General features: G+C 55.6%; 3 protein-coding genes and 1 non-coding gene across 5 annotated transcripts in view; 2 read left to right on the top strand and 2 right to left on the bottom strand.

Moving 5' to 3' along the window:
- The first annotated feature begins 531 nt into the window (after positions 1 to 531).
- On the top strand, positions 532 to 638 carry LOC119628260 (U6 spliceosomal RNA). Its single transcript, XR_005244549.1, has one exon. It is a non-coding gene; the product is annotated as a U6 spliceosomal RNA (small nuclear RNA).
- Positions 639 to 1,643: 1,005 nt separating this feature from the next.
- On the top strand, positions 1,644 to 6,459 carry LOC119628067 (uncharacterized). The gene is made up of 3 exons (XM_038010091.1): positions 1,644 to 1,813; positions 3,336 to 3,676; positions 4,989 to 6,459. Exons 2-3 carry the CDS (start codon positions 3,547 to 3,549, stop codon positions 5,375 to 5,377), a joined length of 519 nt encoding a protein of 172 aa, XP_037866019.1. The 5' UTR covers positions 1,644 to 1,813; positions 3,336 to 3,546; the 3' UTR covers positions 5,378 to 6,459.
- On the bottom strand, positions 6,188 to 18,397 carry SKOR1 (SKI family transcriptional corepressor 1). Of its 2 annotated transcripts, none has more exons than XM_073012273.1 (9): positions 17,075 to 18,397; positions 12,617 to 14,822; positions 11,492 to 11,582; positions 10,456 to 10,563; positions 9,873 to 9,944; positions 8,428 to 8,502; positions 8,074 to 8,148; positions 7,497 to 7,562; positions 6,188 to 7,017 (listed from the first exon to the last, which is right to left on the bottom strand). In XM_073012273.1, the coding sequence occupies exons 2-9, from the start codon at positions 14,810 to 14,812 to the stop codon at positions 6,923 to 6,925; spliced, it is 2,778 nt and encodes a 925-aa protein (XP_072868374.1). In that variant the 5' UTR covers positions 14,813 to 14,822; positions 17,075 to 18,397; the 3' UTR covers positions 6,188 to 6,922. The 2 variants fall into 2 exon arrangements, with proteins under 2 accessions (XP_072868374.1, XP_008014330.2); XM_008016139.3 differs by lacking the exon at positions 17,075 to 18,397 and adding an exon at positions 15,049 to 15,257.
- A 985-nt stretch (positions 18,398 to 19,382) lies between these two features.
- MAP2K5 (mitogen-activated protein kinase kinase 5) overlaps positions 19,383 to 24,947 on the bottom strand; it is a 281,469-nt gene continuing 275,904 nt past the window's right edge. Inside the window, exon 23 of the mRNA XM_073012274.1 lies at positions 19,383 to 20,503. Within this exon, the coding sequence (XP_072868375.1) occupies positions 20,120 to 20,503 (384 nt within the window). The 3' untranslated portion in view covers positions 19,383 to 20,119. The remainder of the gene's footprint in view (positions 20,504 to 24,947) is intronic.

The following is a 24,947-nucleotide window of genomic DNA, read 5'->3' as shown; positions in this document are numbered from 1 at the left end:
GCAGGGAAGGGTCCAACCAGCGATTCGCAACCTCTTCGGACAACAACATGGTGCCCATGGGGTCTCCAACACCCGTGCGGACCCCATGGGCACCAAGGCCCCTCGCTCCAAAAATGCATTCTTTCGAGGGTCGGTGCTACATCACCCCTGCGCAGCGTTCGACTAAAAACCCGGTTCGGATCCCTCCGCGCCTCCTCTGCCCCCGCAGAAAGACGCGCAGGCAGCAAGCACCACGTGACGGAGCGTGACCGTCCGCCGGGCGCGCGCAAAGGTCGGGCGGGAAGAGGGCCTATTTCCCATGAGTCCTTCATATTTGCATATACGATGCAAGAATGTTAGAGAGATAATTAGAATTAATTTGGCTGTAAACACAAAGATATTAGTACAAAATATTGATGCAGAAAGTAATAATTTCTTGGGTAGTTTGTAATTTTAAAATTATGTTTTAAAATGGACCATAACATGCTTACCGTAACTTTAAAGTATTTCGATTTCTTGCCTTTATATATCTTCTGGAACGCTGCTAGCACCGTGCTCGCTTCGGCAGCACATATACTAAAATTGGAACGATACAGAGAAGATTAGCATGGCCCCTGCGCAAGGATGACACGCAAATTCGTGAAGCGTTCCATATTTTTCTCCCCAGGTTTGTTTTTGTTTGTTTGTTTTACACCACGTTTATACGCCGGTGCACGGTTTACCACTGAAAACATCTTTCATCTACAGGCTATATCTTTTGTTTAACACAAATAAAATGCAGTAGTCCTAGGAGACGGAATAGAAGGAGGTGGGGCGTAGGCAGACTCATCTCTGCGGTGCATTTTGCATCTGGCTCTCCGGCCCCAGTTTGCGATCTTTCCTATCTTGTCTCTGCTTCCCTCTGCACAATCCTGAGTATTGCAGTACCTTACACTTAAGGAAATTTCGTCTTGCCAAAGTTGATCCATTTCAGCTCCGAAACATGACAGGACTGGTGCAACGACAAACGTATGAGGAACTTGCAACAAGAGAAGAGTGACCGAATCCTTTGGGGGAAAAACAAAAACAAAAAAACACCACTTAATGAATATCTACCATTTGTCAAGGGCTTCACCAATATTTCATTGAAATATTCCTGACCAAATAAATAAATAATAAAAGAAAAGAAAAAAGAAAATGGGGGGAGGGGGCAGAAAAATAAAATGTTTTAAAAATTCCAGACTACCCCACCCTGTAGGTTTTACTGTTTTACTGTCATCATTTTACCCCAGTCACTGAGAGGTAAAGCCTGATAAGACTTATAGAGGCACAGACCCTGAAAAAATCGGGACCCAGTCCTCAGGTAATTGAATTGCAAAAACACAATCCTAAGTGGTAAGATAAGGAGGAAACAAATATCTTTCCAACAGAGAAATGGTGCATCTGCTTTGCAGTGCTTGAGCATGCACGTAGTCCATCTCGTGGGCCCTGCGGCCACTGGGACCTCAGTCGATCTGCCTCGAGCGGTCGCACAGCTCCCAGCCTCCAGGCGCGCCGCAAGAGGACGGTCAGGCGCGAAGCCCCGGAGCCACCCAGGGACAGCGGCGGGTACTCTACCAGCGGAAGCTGGGAGCTGCCGGGCAGCGTTCCATTCAGAACCCATTCCTTTTCTCTTCAGTGGAGGTGAAATGATCCTTTCCAGGTAACAGCCGAGAATAGGGGACCGCGGGACATCTCCGCCTCTTCCTTGGCTCAGGGCCTTCGATGTAAGGCGTTAGAGGACAATCTTTGGTGACTGGATTTCTGTTCTTCCCCTAGAGATACCTCGTTCTTTGGAGGCCACTTGGGCAATTGGGTGAGTAGTTTTAAATGTCTCCCTAGGGATGCCAAATAAGAAAACGACCAACGTCGGTGTGACTCCCTCTCCTTCAGCACAGACAATCCATCAGACTGGAATATTATTAGTCTATGTATGTGGAAGGGGGTGTTATGGGGAGTAAAATAGAATCCAAGAGTGAAGGACTTGGCCCAAAAAGGACTGTTCGCTTTGTTCTAATCCCAGCACTTTGGGAGGCCGAGACGGACGGATCACGAGGTCAGGAGATCGAGACCATCCTGGCTAACACGGTGAAACCCCGTCTCTACTAAAAAAAAAAATACAAAAAACTAGCCGGGCGAGGTGGCGGGCGCCTGTAGTCCCAGCCACTCGGGAGGCTGAGGCAGGAGAATGGCATAAACCCGGGAGGCGGAGCTTGCAGTGAGCTAAGATCCGGCCACTGCACTGGGAGACAGAGCCAGACTCCGTCTCAAACAAAACAAAACAAAACAAACAAACAAACAAACAAACAAAACAAAAGAAAGAAAGAAAGAAATTGTCCGGACGCGGTGGCTCACGCCTGTAAACCTAGCACTTTGGGAGGCTGAGGTGAAAGGATCCTGAGGTCAGGGGTTCGAGACCAGCCTGACCAACAAGGTGAAGCCCCGTCTCTACTGGAAAAAAAAAAAAGAAAGAAAAGAAACTTGTCTCATAACAGAAATTCTGAAAGACACAGGCAGTTCCTAGTCCCAGAAAATCCAGAGACCTGGCCGACTTTCTTTCCTCTGCACTCACCCTACACTCACCTGCTGAGGGAACTTGGGCAAGTCTTAGCCTCTTTGGACACATAGAGTCAATGCATTGGCGTTGCAGGATGCCTTTCCAACCTGCGTGCTTGCAGATTCTTATGAACGTGTCTCCAGAAAGCTCAATAGTCCAGGCTTGTAAAAGCACTGGTTTGTCCTCCTTTCTGGGCCCCTGGAGGAGAGGAAGGTAACGGCCTGGGGTCCATTCTGGGACTCTTTAAAAGCACTCCTGGCTTGAGTCTCAGGAAAGTGAACTCAGCGGGAATTGTAATCTTCGCAAACACCTATACAATAGCACTTCTTGTATGCCAGGAGCTGTTCTCAGTGCTTTACACATATTAACAGAAAACAGTTCTATGAAGTAGGTACTGTTCATCTCCCTATGTTATAGATGAGGAAGCTGAGGCACAGAGAGATTCAACAACTTGCCCAGTGTCATTCATCAATGGCAGGGCAGCATTGAGACCTCAGTAAATCTGGCTCCAGAGTTTGTACTCTTAGCCAAACATCTGAGGATGGAGAGAGGAGATGAGGCTGTTTAGAATTCATGGGAAGAGCACGCAGATCCAGTTCTGCTTTTGTTGGTATTCTGAATTCAAGGCAGGAGTCACATGTTTGCAATGGATCAAGGCTTTAGAGCAGGGTAGCTAGGAATGGGTGGACCTGTGTGCCAGTGACCTGGAAAAATACGAGGGAGTGAAGGAGTACCCTCTTTAGGACACAGTTGGAATAGAAACAAAGTTTTCCTTTTCTAGGTTGACAATCACTTTACCTGACACCTGCTCCCAAAACTAATCCTATTGATGAAGGATCTTCTTTCTGAGCAGTAAACCTGTTTAATTAAACTTATGCAAATGAGCTTAATTGCTTCTCAGTGGCTGTTGTCCAGAAGCACCTAGGGATTCCTTCCCTTAGACATTTTCAGCACCTAGATGAACCACAAAGTTGGAAGCCATTCATCTAGACATGTGTTGTGTGCCTGTGGAGTCCTGGGCCCTGCGTTGTAGATTGCAAGGAAGAGCAAGGTGTGACCCCTGCTGTCAACTTACTTTCTTAGGGCAACAGACACTTAAACAACCAAGAATAACAAAGGGAGGTGAGTGCCCTGCTAGCCTCATGAACAGAGTGCCACTAGAACACGGAGTCACCTGTGTTCCAGGAGCTGAGGGGTCTAATAAGTGGTGCTTTAGCACACAGGTTACCCTGATTTGCAGAGGAAATGGAGATGGGAAGGAACTTACTGCTTCCTCCCATGGGGGTGAAAAATAAAACCACTTGATGCTGTCTCCAACGGTGGCTCCAACTTTACTCAGTCTCTCACTCTGGATTTGCCAGGACAGGTGGGGATAGAGATAATCTGTCCCACTGCGGCGCCCAAGAGGGCTCCCGGCTTCCGTGCGCTCTGGTCCCTCATCCCAGACCTAGGACTCCAGAGCCAGACCTCCTGTAGGCACCGCTGGGGACCAGGCCAAACCAAACACCCCAGGAGAACAGCCCGGAGGACATTCTATGCTCAACTGCCTCCTCCCAACTTCCAGGCCCCACTTGTTCTCCCTGGGAGCCCAGGCACCCTAGTCTGGGCATTCGGGCGTTGGCTGTAATGCCTAAAATCTGTCGCAAGGTGGCAACATTGTGGCGAGAAATAGACTTTTTTTAAATCCCGGGTTTTTTTTTTTTTTTTTAAAGCATATTTTCCCTATTAATGTTTCATTTAACTTAATTAGAATCTGGTAAACTAATTAAAGTACGAGCCCCGCAATCAGCAATAATTCGTATAATTATTGATAATTACATCCATACCAATCGTTTGGTTATTAACATTTTGGGGGGAACAAACCACTTCTAAAGGGACGCGAAGCCCAGGAGGGCTTTTGCGACTGAGCTTTCTGGGTCGGATCCGCCTACGACTCCAGTCCGCAGAGATTCCGGCCCAAATGGGGCGTCCCTTCCGGAAGGCCCCAGCCGCCTAGGAGTTATTCCACTTTGGGGGGAATTGGGAAGGAAGGGCGGGAAGGAGCATTTGCCAGGCTCCTCTGTCGGGCCGCAGCCACGGAACTTCCTGCCTGGGTGGTAATGGTTATGCCCATTTTACAGAGAAGAAAAGTGCGGCTTTCAAAGGTGCAATCCGCGGTGGGGAAAGGCGTCGGCAAACTCCCACACCAGCGCTGTCCCGTCCTGTCGCAGTTCCACGGGCCCTGGCGCGCCCTGGGGTCTCCAGTCTCTTCCTCTCTGGACCTCAGTTTCGCCATGGGTCCAGCGGAGAACGGATCTTGTGGGTCCCATGCATATGAAACGTTCCCACTCCCTAGAGGGACCCTGCCCAGGGATGGTATGTCCGGAGGCGTTGCCTCGCGGTGTGCCGGGTGCCCTCAACTTTGTTACCTCCTTCGTGTCCGCTCTGGGCTTAGCCCTTGGAACACCCTGGGACGCCAAGCCTCCGACCCCCAGCGCAAAGGACTCTAGGGATTGGCTTCCCGGCTGTACCGCGCAGCGGGACCCCCAGTCTGCGCAGCTTCAGAGAGGCCCAGAGCGCGCCCCTACTCGCCGGCTCCATCGGAAGCCCACCAAGACAACCCGCCACGAAACTTTCCGGTCCCTGCAGCCCAGGGCTCCCGGTCCTGAGTCGCTGGCCGGTGGCGCGGGGCCTGCCGTCCGCCTTCTACGAGCCGCATGGACGGAGGCCTGCGTGTTATTTCACAGAGGCGGAAACAGAGACCCAGGAAAGATAAAAGAAGGGCGCAACCCGGGACCCCCACTAGCCAGCCGAGGGCGAGAAATGGAAGCCAAGGCTGAATAATTCCCAGTGCCGTGCGCTCTCTCCCACTCCATCCACACTCTCCTCCCCGCAAAAAGAGTGTTCTGCAGTTTGCAACATCGTCTCTAGCCCAAGCGGGAGGTGCGCTGTGGAAACTGAGGCCGCTGGGAGGCCTTGCCAACCGCGACCCGGATGTCGGACGCTCCAGCGGAGGCCTGGCAAGTCCTTAGCCCTTCTCGGACTAAAATGGACCGAACAGAAAATGCGGACCGGGGTCCCTCCTTTCGGGTAGCGGCAGGGCAGACGGGAGGCCGCCTGTGACCGAGCTCTCCAAGTCCCGCCTTCCTTTCCAGGCCTGCCGGGCGTAGACCCCACCTTACGCGCTGCGACCTCCACCCCGCCCCAGCGCCCCCAGGCCAGGCCGGCGGTGCCCGCGCCATTTAAAGGGACAATTCTGGTTGAACCTAGGATTCCCGGCAGGGAGCCCTGTCTGTGAGCGCCCCGGAAGTAACTTCCCCGATGTGGCAGGCGTGGAAATGGGCATGGATGAACCTTCGGCGCCTTCGAGCGCTTGAAGGAAGGGCCGGGGACCTCTGCTCTAAGGACCATGACATAATGCCCCTCCTCCATCCCAGGCCCAAGGGAGGGTCCCAAACGCGGCGAGGGAGTGCTCTGTGGGGGAAAATTGAGTGTGTCTGGAGGGGACAGTGGAGAGGTTGAGTGCTCGCTGCTGCCCACCTGAGCAGGCCAGATTCTGACCCCGGGCGCCCCAGAACCCGCGAGGCTGCTCCCACCCCCACCTGTTGCACAGTGCTCCGCCCGCCCCTCTCCGGCGATGCATTCCCATCTCCGTAGCCCCGTTAGTGACATCTTTTTTTTTATTATAATTATTAAAAACGAAAGTCAAGGGTATAGGGTGGTCTCCCCAAACAGGCTCCAGGTGGTTGCCATCTCGTGAGTCAGTTGTCGCCCTTTTAAAGTGCTGTTACATCAAGAGGTTACAACAAAAAAAATAGGCAAAGCAAAATCCAAAGGGGAATGCAAAACGGGACTGGAAGTGGGTCCAGGAGAAGGAAGCAAAAATAACTTACAGCATAAATAAATTAAAGTGAACCTAATACTGACCAAGAGACTCACAGTACATTTATATCCATTGCACATAGCCACTTTGTCATTAGGAACAGGAGTTTCAGAAGTGGACGGGACGGGGAGTGCGGGGCAGGCGCCAGCGAAGTTGCTACATTGTATTCACAATCTGGTTCAAGGCTATACAAACGGAGGGGGCTCTCTCCCCTTCCGCCCCCGTCTGTCCAGTTAACCCCTTGAGGTCCGATGCCCTAGAGTTCAAACGGGGTAGGAGGATTTGAGGTGCTATTTACACTTGGAAACCAAGCCGGCGCCCTGGACTGGGACGCCCGGGAGGGGGCGGGCAAGGTCGGGGAGCCCGGGAGGAAGGCGGGCGGACGGGCGGCTGTATTTACATGGGTCGGGTCCGAATGGCTTGTTCCTCGCTCAGAGCCGCCGCGGCAGCGGGTATTTACAAGGAGCAGCATGGCTTGAGGGCGCAGGGGTGCGGCCAGGCCGGCCCTAGGGCAACAGCGGCGGCTTGAAGGAGCAGTTGCCAGTGCAGTGGCGGGGCGTCAGCATCTTACAGGAGAAGTGGTGCAGGGCGTCGTGGGCTTCTGGGGAGAGAGTCGCGAGGGTCACTCTGGGCGCCTCTCCTGGCTCACCTCACCGCGCAGTCCACCCTTTCCCCTCCCCGACCTTACCCAACCCTTTGGGGTCAGGGAATCTCAACGCAGCGGATCAGGAGAAGGCAGGAGGGTAGGACAAAGGCTGGTGATTTAGAACCACTGCTCTGGTATAGTAGCCCCATTTTACAGAAGAGGAAACTGAGGCACAGTAAGAGAGGGGTCAGCCTGCTCAAAGCCAGAATTGGTACTAGAAGGCAGATTTTCTGGCGCCCAAAGCCCAAGTGGCTCTCTTTACCCCACCATCGTAGAATAATCTTCCCGTTAAAATCAGTGTCCACTTTTCTCCCTCTCAGATTCTGATCCATGTGGATCGTGGCCTTCCTCACTAGTCCCACTATTCATTCATTCACTCGACAGCACGGCCGGCACCCAGCACCCCTCCTATTTTTGTTTCCTGGCTTCCGCACCTTTCAATTTCTGCTGGATGGCGTAGCGCGCCTTCCGCTCCTGGTCGAGTTCGTTACACAGGGTATCTGGAAGACAAGAGGAGGGGCCAGTCAGGAAACGCAGACCACCCTCCGAAAGGCCGGGGTCACAGCCCGGGCTTCCTCCTCTCCCCAGGGCGCAGCTCCGCGCAGACACAACTCCAGGGACGGGGGAGGGGGTACCGGAGCTCCTAACTGCAGACTGGCGGAGGAAGGAAATGGCCTGGGATGGCGCTTAGAGGCAGACGGATCTAACCAAAATTAAAGCAAACTTAGGCATTACTTCCCAGGTAATTTTACGCCTCGATTTTTAATTTAGAAACCATGGAAATTGCCGCGATAAGAAGTTCAATCACTCCATGTAATGATGCCTGCAAGCCGTTTGCTGGGCTCGCTTGCCATTCTGAGGCTAATCAGAGTATACAAAGGATATTAAATAAAAAAAATAATTGTTAAATTACCTTCAATTTAAATCCAAATGACTGAGCCAACATTGCGGCTCCTGCCAGACGAGAGGCAGTTACGGCCCGTGCACGCGCTCACCTGACTCCCGTCTTACCTCTGACAATTTGCAGCTGTTGTACCATTTCTTCTCGATAAGCCAATTCCCTCTTCATTTGATCCTGAAAATTATCTGTGCAAATTGATTAAGTGAGAGCTGTTACGCACAGCCCCCTCCCCCAGCTCCACTTCCTCACTCCCTGCCCCCCTCCCCCCCCCCCCCCCCCCCCGCTTTCACCCCTACCCCCACTCCCACCCAGCCATTCGCCGACAACCCTGGAAAAGGACAGTTTCTTGGCTCCTGCAGGGCGCCTAGTGCCAGTTGCCTGGCACCTAGCTTTCGGAGTAGGTCGGGGCACCCTGGTGGAAGGCTCGGTGATGAGGTGGGATGAGGCAGGATGGCAGTGGGTACCTTTGAGACTCTGAAATTCCCGTTCCAGCTTCTTGCGGAGCTCCATTTGTTCCAGGAGCAGTTTTTGCAATTCGTCTGGGAAAGTGGAAAAGTGGGAGGTAAAGGGGGAGGTAAAGCAGGGTTATTTGGAGCTCAGGGGACCTAGAAAGCACCCAGGTTCTGCCTTGGCCAACAACCCTGAGAGGAGAGTTGAGGAGGATGACCAGTAGGTGGAGGCCCTCCACTCTCTGGCTTTACCAACTGCATTCAAAGGATTTGGGTGAAGAAACTGGGCTGTGGGATAGGATGCCCAGGAGAATAAATTCAGGATGGTGGAATCTAAGCCCTGGCTCCAGGAACTATGCAGCTGGGCAACTGCTTTAACTTGTTCCTAACTCCCTAATCTAAGAAGCTGGCCCACAGAAACTTGATTTCCCACTTCAAGTGACAGACCCTCCCCCACCCCCACCCTTTCAATACAAATCAGGGAGGCTTTGGTCAGAGCCTTGGACACCTTTCCCAGAAAAATACACATACAACAGTTTGCCTACAATTTCAGGCGGTCTGAAGACTGCCAAATCCATGCTAAGAACCCTCACTATAAAGCACCAATGATTTTGAAGGTAATGGCATTTCCTTTAATTCTGTAACTAGGAAGAATGGAAGACCACCAATGCTTGTCTTCCTCCTGCCACCAATTCCCAAGACCATCTATGGGCTAGTTGAGGGACAGGGAGCTAGGTGTAGAGGCCTCTGTGAGTACCCTCAGAACCAACTCCAGAGGGATAGATGTGGCACCTGCCCTGACCATGAGGTCATGGGTATCTCGGCCCTCCACCAGAAGAGGCTCCTTTGAAATGCAAGAATGAAAGGTAGAAGGGCAAAGTGGGGCTAGAGACTCCCCTACTCTGCACCTTAAACCATAGTCTCCTCCTTACAGGCTGAGCAGTAACCCCCAGGGATCCCCATTCTGCAAACAAGCTCCATCCTCACTCCATTTAGGGTAAGGTGGAGGTGGTTATACGTCAATTCCAGGAGAAAGAAAAACACCTCTGACATTCCTAAAATAAATGCTTCCCTGCAATCTTGCGTTGAAGTCCTGTTTTCCATTGAGTTTAGAGGACCCAGACTGTCCTGTCTGATTGTCCACAGGCATCAAAAGTTCTCATCATCGTTATTCATTTCTCTTTCTTGCAAGGCTATTCAGACAGACCTGGGCCTTGGGAACCAAACTTCCAATAAACTTCTGGGGGTTTGTTTTACTCCCATGCTCCACCCACACATACATACCTCTGTGCCAGGGTAATGTGTCCAGAGGATCATACTTTCCACCCAAAGAAAGGAAAACTGATCCCCCCAAGGCCATGTCTTTCCACACTCACCCCCTACACGGATAACACCCCTCTACAGGAATGACCCATCACCCTCAGGCACAGTGTACATCTTTTTCACAAATTTAGCCTCACCTCTGGCCAGGTTCTCGATATCTTTCTCCACCAGCTGAGTTCCTGTGACATCCAAGGTAAGCCCATCTTCGCCTGGGATACAAGGGCAGATAAGAGGGGTTCTGTCCTGGGAGAGCCCTTGAGAGGGGAGGGGTGGGTTTCTCAGGAACCACATCGAGTCAGGGACCTACCCTAGACCCTCTGCCTTTAGAGGAGACAGTTACAGGCATCCGATACTACCCACCTTCTAAGACATCATGGTAGGGAGTAGAAGAGTGACCCCTGGAGGAGACGGCCCAGGGAAGATGGGCCATCTAAGGGCAGGAAGTGCCCTTTGACCTATTTTATGTGGGTGAGGACGTCCCTCCATTTCCTTTCAGTACATCCTCTGCCCTTACCTGAAAAAACCTCAAATCCATCAAGGAGGCAGAAAACCTGGCCTGCACCCTGCTCGCATTAAATATTTATCTGCTCGCCGAGGAAGAAAACTGGCAGCCACTTACACTTGATTAAAAGCCTTTCTCGCAAGCCTCTGGGAACGTGGGCGACCTGGGTCCCAGCTCCCGGGTGCGGTGGGGAGCGATGGGTTCAAGGGCTGGCTCACCTCTGTCTGTATTTGCAGGACTTGGCTGGGAGATACTCCTTTGGTCTGGATAGGATTTCCTCGTTTCCAAATCATCGGCGGGCGAGTGATTGTCTTCTTTATCTGGCTCTTGAAGGCAATAAACCGAGTTTCAAGGAGAGGCAAAGAAACCGTGACCCCGATACTGCCGGAGCTGCCGCGGTCGGGGCACCCGAGCCCTAATTAAAAGCGTCGTGGCCCCCTCTAGTTCCCGGCTGTGCGCCCAGGCGCGCGCCCCGAGGCTTTGGGCCGGGCACCACCCCCCCTACCCCCGCGCGTGGTCTGCTCATCTCCGGGCTTCACGCCCCCGCCCCAGCCCCTTGGAAAAGAGCAAGATGAGCAGCCGAGCCCACCAGGGACCAGCGACCTACATCGCGCGCAGATAATGGGGCACCGCGAGCGCGCGTGGCCGCCCGGTCTGTCCGCGCGACTCTTGCCGAGAACGCGACCCAGGCTGCGACCTTCGGGGTGGGTAGGGGGACATCGTCCGGGGTTCGGCTGCCTCGACCTGCCCGAATTTCCGCGGCCCCCAACCCCTCCTCTGCGAGGAACCTGGTAAGGCGCGCAAGTGCAGGGCGGCCCCCACCACCCAGCGTTGGGCCTCAGCTACCCTGGCGCTTCTGGGTTACCCAAGCGCGCGGCCATGTGCCCCCATCCTCTGCCCGGATCCGGCCTAGCCAAAGGGGACCCCGCGGCTAAACACACTTGCTGAATAAATGAGAGGCCTTGCAGGGGTGTCGGGCGTGATTTTGTTAAGGGTTTAACTCCGTGTCTGGGTGTACTGCAGCATGTGTGTGCGCATGGTGCAGAGGGCGTGTTGTCATTGTGGTTTTTAAGTAACCAAAGGTTGAAAGTTGTTGGGAGTATTAGCTTAGCTTCCTTGTTTTCATTATTTTTCTTTCCCTCTCCCTCTTTCTCTGCGTCTCTCTCCTTGTCTTTCTTCACAGGCTTTCCTTGACCCCGGCCCTCAGTCTGCGGTCCCCCCATTACAGTGGCCAGCGGCCGCTACAGGCGTTACCGTGGGCCTCGGGGGTGCAGAGGTAGGAGGCCGCGGGCCCCAGCGCCACCGCCGCGCTCTTCACGTGCTCATCTCTCTCGGGCGCGTACACCTGCGGCGGCCGAGAAATGACAGGCGATTAGGGGGGCGCCCTGCGGCGGCCCGAAGACGCCCAGCCCTACCCCGCGGCCAAGAGGGAAAGCCGAGGGGGTGGCAGAGGTTGGTGCGTCCGCAGGACTTGAGCGGGCACAGCGACGCACGCGGCGCACCCTTGCGCCCTTGTGGATTCAGGATAATTATTAGCCCTCGCGGGAAAATTACTCTAAACACAAAGCGGCTTCCAAGCCAAGGGCCGTTCAAAGTGTCCTCCACCCTCTGCACCCGGCTTCTTTTAGGCACTTTCTCTCCCGCCGGTACCCCGTCCCCGGCACAAATGACGCCTTTCGCATCCGGTTAATGATTCGTGTTTTAATGAACCGAATGTACAGGTATGCGCACTCACTTTCAAAATGGCCAACGACTCCAGCCTGGCTGCATCCTGCCCCTTAAGCCCCGGCCCTGCCAACTTGAGAGCCCCCCTCCCGCCCCACACGCGGTCCGGAGACAGCTTCCCAGCAACGAACCCTGTGGTTCCCAAGGCGGGAGTGCGAAGAGACTCGGAAAACTGCGAGTTGGGGTGGTGGGAGATTCCAGGGACCCGGTACTGCTGGGGCCGGACTCAGGGAAAGGCCACACTCTCCTCTCTTCTCCTCTTCCTTGGGGCTCTGATGCCCACCCGGGCGAGCGCTTTTCTCTGGCTCTGAGTTCCTTTCTTACCTCCTCTTTCTTCCTCCACACCCCTTTTCTGTCTCTGTGTCTGGCAGTCTCTGCCGGTCTCTTCCCCATTCCCATCAACAAAAACAAAGCACACACGTTCCCCAGTCCCTCCCCCGCCCCCAGCTTCCCTTCCCTTCGAAACCCTCACTGGAGGGTGCGGGTGGGCCCAGTTTCGCAGCGCGCCAGAGGCTGGGCCTGCGGAGAGTGCCCTGGGCCTGCTGCTCCCACGCCTGCGCGGAACAAAATTCCAGTCCTCCGCCCGGCCCCGCAGCCCCGCCGGGCACAGGGTAAGTGGGAAGGCGCCACCTGCGGGGCGGGCGCGGGGCTCACCTTGGCCGGCGCGGGGCCTCCTAGGGTCCCGCAAGGCTCTCGCAGCTCGTAGCCGCCGCCGCTTGACGGGCTCCTCTCAGGTCTCCGCACCACGTCGTCGGCCGCCAAGTCCCCAAATGAGGGCCGGCCAGCTGGGGGTGGCCCGAGGCGGCGCCGGTGGCGGGGGCTGCCGCCATCAGAAGAGTCCGCGGGACCGTCCGCTCCAGAGGAGGTGGCGGAAGGGGGTCCAGTGGGCTGTTCACCGTCTGGGCCACCCCCTGCGCTGGGTGCGCAGGGCTCGGTCTCGTCCTGTGCGCCCTCGTCGTCGGGGAAGCGGTTGGATTCCACGTCCACCTCGGGTTCGTCCGCGGTGTCCACGTCGGGCGAAGCGGAATGGTAGCTGGAGCTGCCCTCGCTCAGAAAGTCCGGGCTCACGTAGCCGCCGCTCCCAGCGCCGGGTCCCGGCCCGCGAGCAGGCCCCGCGCCGTACGCCTCCCGGGCGCTCCCGTAGAGTTTAGCGATGCTCTCAGTGTCTTTGACCACCGGCCGGAAGGCCGACACATAGGAGCCTTTGCGTGCGGGCGGCGGGGGCGGCGGGGGCAGTGGGGCCAGGGGCGGTGGCAGCACCTCGTCCGCGCCGTCTTCGTCCAGGGGCCCGCGGGACAGAGCGCTCGGGCAGCGCTCCTCCGCGCCGAGGCCGCCCTCTTTGGCTGGCTCGGCACCGTCCAGGGGCTCTGGGCCACCGCTGCCAGCAGCTGCCGCCGCCGCCGCCGCTGCCGCCGCCACGGCTGCTGCCACGGCCTTGGCTTGGCTCTGAGCAGCGGGGTAGGACGGTACCGGGAGGCTACCTGCTGCTGGCCAGAACATGGGAAACGTCGGGTACACAGTGGCGGCGGCGGCCGCTGCAGCCACTGCCGCTGCGTCCTTGGCTGCCCCGGAGGGTTGATGCCCCCAGAACATGGCGCCACCGCCCGGGCCCGCTCCTGCCCCCGGGGGCAAGTGGCTGGCTCCCGGGCCTCCCGCACTCCCGCCAGTCCCCGCGCCGCCGCCGCCGCTCCCAGTGCCAGGACCGCCCTTTGGCTCGCCCGCGCCTAAAACCGGGTCGTCCTTTTTGGGGCATAGGCCGAAGGCCGTAGGGAAGCCGTAAGGATGGGGGAAAAGTGGTGGGGGCAGCTTTTGCAGGAGCCCAAAGCCTTTGCTGGGCACCGGGATCACCGGGTAGCTTCGTACGCCTGCGCCGCCACCAGGCCCTCCTGGGCCCGCCGGGCCACTAGCTCCCGTCGCCAGGCCAAGTCCGCGCTGCGGGTGGGGTGGAGGTGGCCCCGGAGGCCCAGCTGCCTCATCTTCACCACATCGCAGGCTTTTGTGGGGCGGCGGGCCTGGGGTCATCTCGGCACCGCACCCTGGGCCGCCGCCTCCACCGCTGCCAGCACCACCCTTTCCTTGCCCACCCGACCCGCCATTAGCACCGCCTCCGCCGCCTCCTTGTAGGGAGAAGGTCCGCTTGCGCGTGCCGCCATTAAACATGGCCTTGACGTCCTCCCAAGCATGGCTCAGTTCGTCTGTGGCCGACTTATCACTGAGTTTGAGGTGACGACGCCAGGAGTTGAAGTTGGCGGCATCGGGCTGCGTGTACTTGGCGTCGGGTGTGCGGTGCGAGTGGAAGATGAACTTGTTGGGCGAGAAGTACATGCTGCAGTAGCCGCACTTGATGCACTTGGCACGAGAGCTGTTGTAACGCGCAGGGATGAAACTACCACGCGAGCCCCACGCACACTCGTGCACCACATCGAAGGCGAAGTTCTCGGGCAGCTTGGGTGGTTTGTGCTCGCCCAGGAACGACTTGCACAGGCGTTCGGCCTCTCGCTTGGTGATCATGCCGCAGCGGCGCGACGAGATGGGCATGGCCCCGGCCCGACGCAGAATCTCCAGCTGTACCGGCGTGCACTGCACGCACGTGATGCCCAGGGCCACGCGGCGGTTGTGGATCTCATTGTAGCTGTAGTTCTTGAGGAGGGTGTTGGAGATCTGCGCCAGGCACAGGCGCTCCTGGCCGTCGATGACCAGCGACACAATGGGCACCCCGTACAGCGAAGTCTCGCCCACCTGGTTGGGTTTGAGAGCGCTGGAGCCCGAGTACGGCTGCAGCTCCTGCTTGGAGTTGGGCGAGGAACTGCCCTCGCGCCCCGGCCCCAGCTGAGTGGTGAGAGCTTCCATGCCGCCGCTCCTGCGAAATAGAGAAAGCAGAGAGCAGATAAGCCATTTTCAGCTCCGCCGCCGAGTCTCGGGCCCGCCCAGTGGGGCGCGCCGAGTTGGGCGCGCGGGGGATACTTGGCAGTGGGGAGTCCAAACTCATTCACCCCCTGGACAGGCGTCTTTTGTTATTCAGACCCATGTTGGCGCCGTTAACAAAAGCCCCCGGGGTTTGGGGGAGGAGAAGGGGTAATGGAGACCTCAGGAATGCCCGGTCTGCAAGGAACCCAATCCCGTTTTCGGATTGGGAAGGAAGTGAAACCCAGATACGCAGAGTGACTTGCCCAAGGCCACACAGCAAAGCCATTGCCAAATCCAGGCTTTTTCAGCGCCCAAATCTGTGCGCCTTCGGCAACCCTCGCAGCCGGTGCTGCCGGCCCGGGTCCTGAAGCCCGGACTTCGGGGACCGGCCGCCCCTCTGCTCAGTCGCGCATGCACGCGGGCGGGCGGGGGCAGTGAGAGGAGGGATGGGGAGGCGGGGGAGGGGCGGTCACTGCCCATCTCCAGACAGCTGAGGGTGGAGGGGGGTGGGGAGAAGGAGGAGGGACCCGGGTCTGCCCGGGAAGGAGAGAGGCGGAGGCTACCGCTGTTCGCGGTGCTGAACCCGACCCTCTCCGAAGCGCTCCGTGCGCGCCCGGACCTAGCGCGGCCCCCACCGCACCCAGCTCGGTGCCGAGCCGGCTTCCGGGGACAGCATTGCCAGTTTCCACAAACCCGAGCTTCTCCTCTCACGCCTGGCTCCCACGTTCGTTGAGCAGAAAGATTTCGGCTGGATATATAAACCTTTTTCTTTCCAGCTGTTAGTGAGACCAGGATCCTGCAGTTCTCACCACATTTTCTGCATTTTTAGCTGTATTCCAGACCAAAGCTGGTTTCCACCGAGGTCAACGCGTGGGACAGAGAGGTTCTCAAGGAACTTTGTTGGGATCCACTTCTTAGCTTCCAGTCGCCCACTCCCTGAGCTTTCCTCCTTCATATATGCCTTTCCCACTCGGGCCAACTGCAGGCTCCGGGGCTCTGAGCTTCCTCTTTCAGGGGCATCACCTCTCTGAGCATCCTTCATGCCTCGCTGTCCTGGTTCATATGGGCTGGAAGGAATCTCGGCCATCTTCGTAGCCATTGCAAGGCTCCAGGTACAAAAGTTGCTGCTGGTCCTGCACTTTGCTCTCTGGCTGAGGCAGGGAGGGAGCTGTGCAGGCAGACCTCAGCAGCGGGGACACTTGGGGACTGATGTTTGGGGCCCTCTAGGTCGCCTGACCCAGCCACATGTCCTCAGACAAGCCAAGCTCCCATCAGAGCGCCTGCAGCCTGCGGCCAGGGCAGCCCAACCCTGAGGGCTCCTCCCCTGCAGTCGGCCCTGAAGGTAAATCCATTTTCAGAGGGGCAACTCCAGACAGACAGGGGATCCCAGTTCAAAAGCCTTCAGCAAGGAGACTGGAATCTTCTGTTTATCTGTCTCTCTCCCTTCTTCTCTATTTGTCTAGGAGCCCCTCATTTGTCGATCTTATCTGTCCCTGAGCTGTCTCTGCCAGCTCGCTCCTCTTTCTTTCATCTGTTTTGTACCTTCTTCAAGTATCAGGCTATTTATGTATTATCTGTCTGTTTCATCTTTATCTCCGAGGATCGAACTAAAATAAACTGACCCTCATTTCGGGTTGAAGTCCTTTATATCATTTTAGGAGGCAAAAACACTGTCCTGACTCCCGGGCTGACAAGCCCCGCGCCCTCCTGGAGGTGGCTGGAGGGAGCGCAGGGCTGGGAAATGACAGCTTCTCGGTTTCTCGAAATCGGCAACTGTGCCTGGCCCGCATACAGTGAAGAGAGCGCCCGAGCCGAGAGCGTACCCCAGCTGAGGGTTCTGGGTCCCTGCGCGGTTTTCCCTGAATGAGAGGAGGGGGTTCGGGCCCGGAGTCAGAAGAAGGGGGTCCCTAGGAAAGGAACAGAATTTCGGGGGCCAAAGCGGAAAGCACAGGCGAAGGGCCATATGCAGCGACAAGGAGCAGCAGCCAGAGCAGCTTGGGGAGCACTCGTCGGCTCCCGGAGCTTGAGGGACGAGCTTGGGGAGGGCAGCGAAGCGAGAGACTGGCAATGGTGGGAGCGAGGCGGTGGTGTCGTTGGGTATAATCATAAAAATAACAGCCACAGGAGCCCAAATCAGAACTAAACGAAAAAAAAGCTGCAGGGGCAGAGCACGGGGGCGACGGGCTATCGGACGTGGGTACTCACAGTGCGGCGGCGGCTGGAGCCGGGCGAGCGGTGCGCGGAGGTGCGCGGCGGGAGGAGCGGCAGGCGGGAGTCCGGGATCCACCGGGCTCTCCGGGTGACGGCGCGGCCCCTCCCCGCGCGCGCGCACAGCCGCGCTCCCTGGTTCTCCGCGCTCTCACCCGCGGCCCCTCCCGCTCTCAGCGGGCGCGGGGCGCCGGGGCCCCGGGCTCGGAGATGCGGACCCTGAGCTGTTGACCCCGAGACCGGGGACTGGCCGGAATTAGAGGCCGAAGCCTGGAGCGCATGGCGCGGCGGCGGGGACAGCGCGGTCACAGCCCGAGTGGCGGGGCAGGCGCGCCTGACAGCTGCGAGCCGAGGCGCCACACCCACCGCCCGCGCAGTCGCTAGCGACCTCCCCGGGTCCGCCCGCCCGCGGGCCACGCGCGGCGCCCGCCGCCTCCCCGCAGCCCCAGGGCCTGCACTCCCCAGGTAAGCGGCCGCACACCTGCGTCCAGCTCCCTGCACCTGCGTCCCGCTCTAGCTGAAGAGGCCAAGAAGGAGGAAAGGCCCCGGGGCCAAAAAGTTTGTCCTCAAGAATGAAGTGGGGAAGGCCCAGTGCTCCTGGCCAACGAGCCAGTTTTGGTCTGGGCCAGGACCGGGTGATGGGGCTAACTGGGACTCAAGAGGAGCGCGCGCAGGGAGGAGTACTTCACTTTCGGGCTGCAGGCAAGGGCGGGGTGGTGGAGCCTACAGTGGCCCTGGGGAACCAGTAGGGTCACCAGAGTCCGGGACAGGGACCTGGGTGCCAGGCAGCGAGGATGACAGTCGGGAAGGAGCAGATCTGCCTCCCCCATGCTCCTGACTTCGGTGGGAGGTATCAGGAGAGCTCTAACCTGAGGAGGGGCGTTCTCCTGTTTCCGTCCCTGGGCAGGCGACTTGGGAACTAGGTTTGGGGAGTCCTTGGCTTTGAATGCCTCCCCTCGTCGTCACCAGCAGGCCCAGGGCAGGAGCCAAATCATCGCTGGGAGTGATCTGAGGTCAACTACTCTCTCAGCGCTGCTAACCCAGTTTTCCCATGGGGTAGGTCCAGTTCCCTGATGCTACGGACGCCCCTGGGTACCTCCTCTCTCTTCTCAAAGCTCCGTTTCTCTCCACCCCTCTCCTGTCTCTCTCGATCGGTCTGTCCGTCTTCATCATTCTTTCCCCTAATGCCCCATTGGGTTCCCTTCTCTTCCTCTCTCAATCGGTCTGTCCGTCTTCACCATTCTTTCCCCTAATGCCCCATTGGGTCCCCTTCTCTTCCTCTCTCAATCTGTCTCTACTTCTTCGTTTGAGTTACCAGTCGCACCCCGCCCCTCTTTGCCCGCACCCGGGCGCCCCGTCGGCCGCTTCCACCACCCCCTTCCTGCCCCCCTGGCATTAAGTGTCCTTAATGGACACGTTAATTAAACTGTAATTAATCATACTGTCCGGCCCAAGTTTGAACAATTACCCTAATCAAACAGAAGTTAATAATGGCAGGGATGGCCTGGGGCTCGGCAGGCCGCCTGGGCAGGGGGCGCAGCGGCCACGGCGACTACTGGCAGTGGCAGTAGCGACAAACGCAGCCTGTCCTTGGAACCCGGGAGGCGCCATAAATCTTTCGCGGGTAGCGGCGCGGGGTCGCCCTCGCCCCCTTCGCCTCGTTTTTCCCTCGGGCTACCGGGTATAGGCCCCCTTCTCTCCTGCGTCCCAACTCCTCTGGGGCATGTCTCTCCTTTTCCTCCACTTCTCCCCTCTCTTCTTTTCCCTCTTGACCCTCAGAGACCCCGATCGCTGAGGCCTGGAGCAGGGACTGAGGAGGGGTCAGGCCCAGCCCACGGACTCCTTTGCCTTCTTCCCGGCTACGCTGGCTGACGTAGGGTACTGTTCTCCTAGGCCCCGAAAACCTCTCCCAAATTTGTGGGCTCTGTCTCCTCTGAGGATCTCTTTTAGATCGGGTTCTTGCCCTCTTCCCCCTCCTCAGTTCCAGTCTTTCTGTCTCTCATCTCCCTGCCTTTCCCTTTTCTCCCAGAGCAGTCCTGGAACCTGCTCAGCCCCTTTCTTTCTGCCTCTGGCCCCTCCATTCGGGCGTCTTTCCCAGGCTGTGCCTCTGTCCCGCTCCAACTCCCCGCTGTCTTTCCTCCCACACCTTCCCTAGGGAGAACATAGGAACCTATTTTCCGTCCCAGTCCGTGAGCTGCCCCCAAGTCCCCGCCAGCTCATTCTCCCTCCCTCAGCCCAGGCTCCCCTACCCCATAATTACAATCCCGTTCGGTAATTATTCTTAGCCTCCTAATGATTTTTTAAAAGGCATCTCAGAATTCGGCGTGGTCGCGACAAGGATCCTGGAGCCAGGACGCCCCCAGGGTGTTGGGGGGTGGGAGTGAACAGAGGATGGGCTGGGTCCCCCTGAGCAGGGCCTGCCTGTCCTGCCTCTGTTGTACAGCGAGGGCCAAAGACGCCTCCGTTTCCAACAGCCCGGCCGCGGGGGCCCCCGGGACCTCTTAGACAAAGGGTACCGCCCCGCACCTGGGGGTGTGCAGCGTCGACTCTGCGTCCCCGTTCAGCACCGAGCTACGGACAGCTCCCCACGCTCTGGCCAATGCCAGGAGACCCACCCAGCTCCTGTCCCTGATCTGAGTTGGAGAAAGACTGAAGGCTCGTGGACAGAGGCTGGGGAAGCCCCGCTGCTCAGGGCTGGGCACCGGGGAGCAGGTCGTGGGGGTAGGAGCTGGGGCTCTACGATGGGCCGGCGTCCGGCGGGTTAATATCACCGCGGACAGCACTTCACTGATTGAAGAGCCGGTTCTTACAGGGGCCCTGGGAATAGATAGGAACCACTTATTCCCATTTTACAGGAGGAAACTGAGGATCCGGCAGTAGAAGCCAACCCCTGACCTTCTCCTCAACCAAGGCCCTCAGCCCATAAGGGACGCAGGCTGATCTCTAGACTCAAAAAGTGGTGCCTGGCATGCTGCAGAAAGGGCCTAGCTTGAAGGAGGGACGGTAAGGAGGGCGCAGCGCTGCGTTTCAATATCGCCCTCACTACACGATGCAGAGAAGGAAGGCCTGGCACAGCCAGGGCACTTGCTCAGGTTCAGGCAGGCAGTGAGTGGCAGAGCTGGGACGGCAACCCAGGCTCCGACGGGATGGGCGGGACCCCTCTTCCTCAGTGGGCTCTGGGTCCTGCGGCCTTGTCCAGAGCCCGCAGCCGTCGCTGCCCTTGGCCTTCCTGACCCCCATTATTGAAGATTCTCTCTCTTTTATCCGCTGCCGGGTGGCACCAGGGGTCGAAGAGCCAGACTCTGGATGCGAGCTGTGCCTTGCGCACTTCTCCTCCCACTGGCGGGGCCCGCGCTGCCTCCGTGTCCCGGGTGTGGCGTCCATTTGGGCTCCGGCTGGGGCTGGGGCTGGGCGGATGGGCTTCCTCTGCAAGCACATATCTTTTACTAGTTGAATTAACGGCAGTTTTCGTCAGTTAATTAGGTTTAATTTACATAATTAGTACAGTATAAAGAGGATTGGGGATAATCACGGGGTACGTAGCGCTTACTGTGTAAACACGTATTCTGAATTAAAAATCAGATGTAATTAAGGCGCGCAGGCCCTGTTTAGGCAGGGTTTTAATTGTAATGAATTTCTAATTAACACTCAATGATTGCCAAATGCAAAGGGCTGTAAAATTTTCTTGTAGTTTTGCTAATTTATTGTTTACTTAATATCTGGATATTAATCCGACGGTCACATAGGGCAGAGCCCGGCGCGGCGGCTGCCCTTGCCCAAGCAAGTGAAAGAGGTTGGGCGGGGCCTGCCAGGCACCAACCCGAGAGCAAATGTGAGGAGAAGGCGGGGGCCTCGGAGCCCGTGAGAAGGTGCTCAGAGCTCCGGGCCCACCTCACTCCGGTTGCGTACCAGAGACTGAGGCTGGAGAGGGCCCAGACTTGGCGGGAGGCCGCACCCTCTGGATTTCCGCTGCCTGGACCAGGCTCTTTGGGATCATAGGTGAGACCAGCGCTCCTCAGCAGGGTACTCCCTGTTCTTGGCAGCATCGAAAGGAGGGAGAACAACCGCAGCCCTGGCCCAGACCCGATTCCTCTGCTGACTCCAGGAAGGGCCCTGGACTTTGCCTGGGCCTGCATATCTGCATCTGTAGGATGGACACATGGACCCCCACTTTGCAGGAGTGAAGGAGAGTGAAGGATTGATCCAGAGTCCAGGGGCTCATGAACACCTCTCTTCTAGAGCCCTGCAGATGGGTGGAGCTTGGTGGCCCTACTTAGGTGTAGGACGCTTAAGCTTCTGGGGAGAGGGAGAGCCAGGAGGCCTCAGGAATGGTTTGAAGGTCTTGGGGCCCGGCTCTGCCCTCCTGAGGCTCTCTCACCTGGGTATGCAAGTTAGGCTGGCAGAGACTAAGGAGGGAACCCTGGACCAGCCTTCTTTGCCCGAACAAGACAGAGAAGCCTCCCAGGCCTGAGCACAGGTGTTAGAAAAAGAAGAGCTGGGGCAACATAGATCCCATCTCTACAAAAAAAAAAAATTATATATATATGTGTGTATATACACACACACACATACATATATATACATATATACATATATGTATACATAGGGAGAGAGGGAGAGAGAGAGAAAGAGAGAGAGGGCTGGGGCATGGTGGTGCTCAGCTGTGGCCCCAGCTACTTGGGAGACTGAGGCAGGAGGATCACTTGAGCCCAGGAGAGGGAGGCTGCAGTGAGCTATGATTGCACCACTGCACTCCAGCCTGAGCAACAGAAGGAGACCCTGTCTGTTAAACAAAACAAAACAGCTTTTACGTAGGCCTTTGTGATCGTTTGGTCGTGTGGTAGGAACAATGGCACTGTCGTGGCACAGCAGAGCAGCTCTGAAGATGCAAAGATACATGAAAGAATTCCAGAATATGCGGGAGAATATTTAATGGAAAACCGCTTGGTTAAACCTGACACTCTTCATGGCATTCTGGGTGTGGACGATCAGCCAGTGAAGATAATGAATGTCGGATGTCACTGACTAGCACCTTCATTTTGAATGAGGGTCGCTGTTTGCCCATTGATAAGAGGCCAGATTGTCTTGGAAGTTCCAAAGTTGCAACGATTTCTGGCTAGTGCCACGAGGTTTACTTGACTGTTGTATGAAAAGCTGATAAGAAAACCATCCAGAAAAAATGCTCTTCATTTTACAAACACGAAAATAAAACATGTAATTTTGAAACAAAACAAAACAAAACAAAACATCTCTTAAAGGAAAGGAGGGTGGCTGAGCAGCTCCAGCTGGCCCCAGGTTTTCCCATGAGTATCCTCTCCTGGATCTCTAGCTTGGGTCCCTGCCTGCATCCTGGCTGGTCCCAGAGGTGAGAGGCTCACCTCCTATCAGCTCCAGCTTAGCCACAGCCTCTTTCCAAGGTCTTTTCAGCATGGGGGAGACTGTGTGGACACTTAGAAGTTTCCAATGAACCCGTGAAAACACATTGAGAAAACTCAGTGTCACCAGAGGCTTCCACCCCACAGAGCAGGCTGCCTTACCTTCTCCCTCCCTGCGTCCACCTCTCCTGAGCCTCCTCTAAGTCTGCCTTCGTGCCGGCCCTCATCCCCCTCTGTCCATGGCTGTTTTATTTTCATCATTGGATTGTTCATGGGTTAATATTTTCTGGTCACTTTTTTGTGTTTCTCTCTCTCCCACTGGAATGTTGTTTGCAGTTGCATACCCAGGACCTGGCACTTAGTAGGTACTTGGCATGTTTGGTGGACTAAATGAGCATTTGAGAATGAGGGTTGTGAGCTCCAGCCCAGGTCCCACTTGACTTGCTGGCCACAGTTATTGATCCTGTTGGGGTCTAGTGGCCAATGTGGTTCTTCAAGAGAAGGTTTTCTGCTCCCTAGTGATGTTTAGGAGGTCTTGGGATTCCCACCCTCCACACAGACTCAAAGCTATCCAGACAGAGACCTCCAAAACACTTGTTCTTGGGAGGTGGGGAGCTGCTGGCAGGCTTGCCAAGCTTTCCCTGGTTGCAAGAGGCTTCCCCAGGGGTTCTTCCATCAGCATCATGGATAAAGGGCTAGAAAGAAAACAGGCTCTGGAGCCAGCAAGACTTGCTCTGTTTGAGTCTCTAAACCCGAAACTGTAACGTACTCATGTGGGCTTCACAGGGATGTCATTTTTTTTTTTTTGAAATGGAATCTTGCTCACTCTGTCACCCAGGCTGGAGTGCAGTGGTATGATCCTGGCTCACTGCAACCTCTGTCTCCCGTGTTCAAGGGATTTTCCTGTCTCAGCCTTCCAAGTATCTGGGATTACAGGCGCCCTCCACCACACTCAGCTGATTTTTGTATTTTTAGTAGAGACAGAGTTTCATCATGTTGGCCAGGCTGGTCTTGAACTCCTGGCTTCAAACAACCCACCCAACTTGACCTCTCAAAGTGCTGGGATTACAGGCATGAGCCACAGCACCTGGCCTGATGTCACAATGATGAACTAAGGTGCTGGGAATGTGGAACACAGCCAGGGATGGGACTAGAGTAATGTACCTTGGGTGAAAAATGTAAGAAGTCACTCAGTCTCGGGGGTCCTGAAAGTCCTCCCTCTAGTCCCAGTCCTGCACAAATCACATGGCAGAGTAGGCGCTCAGCACATGTGAGCTCCTCCTTCCCTGATAGCCTCCAATCACTTCAAGATGGCTGCCTAAACATTGGTGGAGTCGGGTCTGCATGCTGGGACAGTTTGAGGCATCTCTGAGCTCAGGTTCTGGGGTGTGGGAAAACCACAGGATGCCACATCAGTCAGAGGAAGGACTTGAGTTCCAGGCATGTCATACAGTTCCCCACAGTCTCCCGGACTCCACTGACCCCAAGGGAACCTGAGTTGAGATATCATGCACATACCATATACTCCATCCACTTAAAGTCTACAACTCAATGATTTTCTTTTGTAATTCACAGAGTTGTGCAACCATCACCCCATCAATTCTCAAATATTTCCAGCACCCCAAAGAGAAACTCTTTACTTATTAGTTATCATCCCTCATGTCCCTACTCTCCCCCAGCCCTAGGCAGCTACCAGTCTACTTTCTGTTCTACAGATTTGCTTCTTCTGGACATTTCCTATAAATGGAATAATATAATATTGGTCTTTTGTGACTGGCTTCTTTCACTTGGTGTAATGTTTTCAAGGTTCACCCCTGTTGTAGCATGTATCGGCACTTCATTCCTTTTTATTGCCAAATACTATTCCATCATATGGATATACCACATTGTTTATCCATTCATCCATCACTAGATATTTGGGTTGTTCCCCCTTTTTGGCGAGTATGAATGATGCTGCTATAAGCATTCATGCACACATTTTTGTGTGGTTGCATATTTTAATTTATCTTGGGTATATAACGAAGTGTGGAATTGGTGGGTGATACCACGACTCTATAGTTAACCTTGTAAAGAAATGCCAGATTACTTTTCCAAAGAATGGCACCATTTTACATTCACATCAGCAATGGATGAAGGTTCTGATCTTTCTACATCCTCAAAAACACTTGTAATTATTTGTCTTTTTTATTATAGCCTTCCTGCTGGGTATGAAATAATACATTATTGTGGTTTTGATTTGCATTTCCCTGATAAAATGATGTTAAACATCTTTTATGTGCTTATTAGTCATTTGCTGAGAAATGTCTACTTATATAATTTCCCTAGTTTTTCAACTGGGTTACTTGTACTTTTATTATTGAGTCGTAAGAGTTATTCATATATTCTAGATATAAGTCCCTTATCAAATGCATGATTTGAAAGTAACTTCTCCCATTCTATGAGTTTTCTTTTTACTCATAGTATTTTCTTAATGGTGTCCTTTGAAGCACACACAT

The sequence above is a fragment of the Chlorocebus sabaeus genome, chromosome 26 (assembly GCF_047675955.1).
Source record: "Chlorocebus sabaeus isolate Y175 chromosome 26, mChlSab1.0.hap1, whole genome shotgun sequence".
In the NCBI taxonomy this organism is placed as follows: domain Eukaryota; kingdom Metazoa; phylum Chordata; class Mammalia; order Primates; family Cercopithecidae; genus Chlorocebus; species Chlorocebus sabaeus.
Note: the sequence above shows the minus strand (reverse complement) of the source record. Positions and strands in the feature narration are given on the sequence as shown.